The sequence below is a fragment of the Juglans regia genome, chromosome 10, assembly GCF_001411555.2.
Source record: "Juglans regia cultivar Chandler chromosome 10, Walnut 2.0, whole genome shotgun sequence".
Lineage (NCBI taxonomy): Eukaryota > Viridiplantae > Streptophyta > Magnoliopsida > Fagales > Juglandaceae > Juglans > Juglans regia.
The window spans coordinates 22,235,956-22,239,524 of NC_049910.1; the positions used below are offsets into that span (position 1 = coordinate 22,235,956).

At 43.1% G+C, this 3,569-nt stretch overlaps 1 protein-coding gene across 1 annotated transcript; it reads left to right on the forward strand.

Annotated features, from left to right (window-relative positions):
- Nucleotides 1-1,173: 1,173 nt before the first annotated feature.
- LOC118349670 lies at nt 1,174-2,979 on the forward strand. The gene is made up of 5 exons (XM_035695188.1): nt 1,174-1,280; nt 1,499-1,606; nt 2,030-2,202; nt 2,294-2,361; nt 2,788-2,979. The coding sequence occupies exons 1-5, from the start codon at nt 1,174-1,176 to the stop codon at nt 2,977-2,979; spliced, it is 648 nt and encodes a 215-aa protein (XP_035551081.1).
- The last annotated feature ends 590 nt before the right edge of the window (nt 2,980-3,569 follow it).

Below are 3,569 nucleotides of genomic sequence, written 5' to 3' on the forward strand. Positions count from 1 at the left end.
AATGTAGAGAGACCCGTCAAACAATCCCGAGTACAAGGATCACACACGATATCTTTTGACGAGGAAGATTGTCGAGGAGTTGTGTACCCCCATGATGATGCTCTGGTAGTAACAATGTTGGTGGAAAATTTTACCACCAGGAAAATACTGATTGACAATGGAAGTTCAGCGGATATCTTGTTTTCTGGGATGCTTTTAGCAAAATGGGAATTAGCGAAGAGCAATTGAAACCAGCACCAACCACGCTGAAAGGGTTCATTGGAGATGCGGTGCAACCAATGGGCTCCATTACATTACCAATATCTGTAGGCATAGATCCTTATGTCACCACGACAATGACTGAGTTTTTAGTAATAAGAACTCGGTCTGCATATAATGCACTCATTGGGTGGCCCACGATGAATGCATTAAAGACCATTACCTCAACCTATCATCTAAAAATGAAGTTCCCAACAGGTGAGGTACATTGGCCAAGAGGAATAGGTGAAGTACACGGCGAGTAGGTCTTAGCCAAGGAATGTTATGTGCTGGAGCTCAAACAATGGCAAAGAGAGGTCAGCATGGTAGGTTATGAAGAGCACATGGTCCTCCCGCTAGGACCACAGGTAATGGCAACAGAGTTAGAGACTAGGGATGAAGATACCTTGAAGCATGGAGAGGCAGATGAGCCTCAAGAATTGGTCACCCTTGAACAGAACCATCTGGAAAGCCACATGAAGATTGGGACAAAATTGGCGCAGGAAGAGAGACAACAACTGATAGATTTCCTCCTAGACCATAAAGATGTATTCGCATGGAGTCACAAAGACATGCCCAGGATAGGCGAAGAAATCATCGAACATGAGCTAGACATAGACCCAAAGATACGTCCAGTAAAACAAAAGAAGAGAAACTTCATTATCGAGAAGTTCAAAGCAATCGCAGAAGAGGTTGATCAGTTATTAGCAGTTGGATTCATCAAAGAAGCACGTTATCCAGAGTGGCTGTCTAACGTGGTGTTTGTAGAAAAAATCCAACAGAAAGTGGTGAAAGTGCGTGGATTTTACCGACCTCAACAAATCTTGCCCAAAGTACAGCTTCCCATTACCAAGGATATATTTGATAGAGGATGAAACAGCAGGGCATAAAATGCTAAGTTTCATGGATGCCTACTTGGGATACAATCAAATAAGAATGAAGAAGGCTGCTCAGGAGAAAACCGGCTTTATAACTGACCATGGACTCTATTGCTATAAAGTGATGCCTTTTGGCTTGAAGAACACTGGGGCAACCTACCAGAGGTTGGTGAACAAAATGTTTAAAAACTAAATCGGAAGAAGCATGGAGTTGTATGTTGATGATCTACTAGTAAAGAGCAGGGAGTTTGACCAACACATAGAAGACCTTAGAAAGGAAAGGCCTTTCAGGCCTTATGTCAGTACCAAATGAAGCTTAACCCAACAAAATGTGCATTCGGAGTGCAATCGGAAAAATTCCTCAATTTTATGGTTTCAGGTAGAGGGATCGAAGCAAATCCTGAGAAACTCAGAGCAATAATAGAGATGAAGTCGCCCACGAACTTGAACGAAATACAAAAATTGGCGGGGAAGATTGCAACTCTGAACAGGTTTGTATCTTGATCAACGGATAAATGTCTCCCTTTCTTTTAGGTGCTAAAGAAAGCACGAGAGTGGGATGCCAAGTGCGAAGAAGTGTTTTCTTAGTTGAAAGAGTACCTACCTAAGCCACCATTGCTTAGTCACACTAAGTCAGGAGAGTCATTGTCATTATACTTAGCAGTAACTCCAAATGCAATATCTTCTACATTGGTACTTGAGGAAGAAAAGGAGCAAATACAGGTGTATTACGTAAGCAGTGCGTTGAGAGGATCAGAGACTAGATACCCAAAGGTGGAGTTGGTCGCCTTCGTAGTGGTAGTAGCAGCAAGGTGGTTACGGCCCAATTTCCAAGCCCATCCAATAAAAGTAATCACTTCATCGCCCTTAAAAAAGGTGTTACAGAAACCAGACACCTCATGACGGTTGGTCAGATGGTCAATCGAACTAAGTGAGTATGAGATCAGCTACAAACCAAAGAACGATGTGAAAGGGCAGATATTAGCCGATTTTGTAGCAGGGTTTTCCAACTTCAAAGAAGAAGTCCAGAAGCCACCTGAGAAGAATCCATGGCAAGTGTATGTAGATGGCTCGGAGGAGGAGTCAGGTGTACATAGTAACAAATAAGGGGAAAGAGTCGTACCATGCAGTACGATTGGAGTTCAAAATAACAAACAATGAAGTTGAGTATGATGCAGTACTTGCCGGATTGACGATCACGAGGGTACTAGGAGGCGAAGAAGTCGAAATGAAAGCCGATTCACAAGTAATAGTTAGGCAAACCACAGGGGAATATTTGGCGAGGGGATCCAAGCTAATAAAATACATTCACTAAGTACAGGAACAAAGCAAAGATCTCAAGTACTTTTGAATCGAAAAGATACCTTGTGGAGACAATTTCAAGGCTGACCGATTGTCATGTGTAGCCTCAGCAAAGCAAGAAGAAACACTATCATGGAAGGTTGATTTACAAGCAATGGCTAGACCAGCTGTAGGGGAAGAAAGTTTTCACACTCAGGAGAACACACTAGGATGGGCAAATGATATCAAAAAATATTTAGAGACAGACGAACTTCCCTCATCTCGGGAAGAGGTGAGAAAGTTAAAAAATAGGGCAACCAGGTTTACCATAATAGACGGAGTACTTTACAGGCGGGGTTTCTCAAACCCATTGTTGCGATGTGTAACACAGGAAGAATCTGTGTATATGATGAAAGAAGTACACGAAGGAATTTGCGGGAGTCACTCAAGAGGACGATCACTAGTCGCAAAGATTGTAAGGGCATGTTACTATTGGCCTAATGCACTCAAAGATGCAAAGGAGTTCGTGAAGAAATGTGTTCAATGCCAGATTCATGTGCCAATCCCAGGTGCACCCCCTTGAGGAGTTGCGGTCCATAACATCCTCATGGTCGTTCGCCCAATAGGGGGTAGACTTGGTAGGTCCTATGCTCCTGAGCAATGGAGGAACCAAATTCATCATTGTAGATGTCGACTACTCTACAAAGTGGGTTGAAGCAGAGGTGATGACTACAATAATTGCTCAAAGCGTGACAAAGTTCCCCTAGAAAGCAGTGCTATACAGGTTCGGGATACCTCAATGTATCGTTTCTGATAACGGAAGACAATTTGATTTCGAACATTATCGCCAATGGTGTGCAGAGTTAGGAATCAAGGTCAAGTACTCCTCCCTAGGCCATCCCCAGACAAATGGATAAGTGGAAACAACTAATAAAACCATCATGGGAATACTGAAAAAGAAGATAGGCGACAGAAAAGGGCTATGGGCCGACGAGCTCCTAGAAATTTTGTGAGCTTATAGAACGACAGTAAAGACCTCAATAGGCCAAACACCTTTCTCCCTAGCCTATGGAAGCGAGGCGATGGCACCAGTACAGGTCGGGCTACCGAGCTACAGAAGAAAAAATTTTGATCCAAAAGCAAATATAACAGGACTGGAAGAAAACTTGGACC

Coding starts and splice junctions, on each gene's coding strand:
- LOC118349670 (XM_035695188.1), top strand. CDS start 1,174: ATGAAGAAGGCTGCTCAGGAGAAAACCGGCTTTATAACTGACCATGGA. Junction 1,607..2,029: donor AAGATTGCAACTCTGAACAG/GTTTGTATCTTG, acceptor ACGGTTGGTCAG/ATGGTCAATCGAACTAAGTG. Junction 2,203..2,293: donor TGGCTCGGAGGAGGAGTCAG/GTGTACATAGTA, acceptor AGTATGATGCAG/TACTTGCCGGATTGACGATC.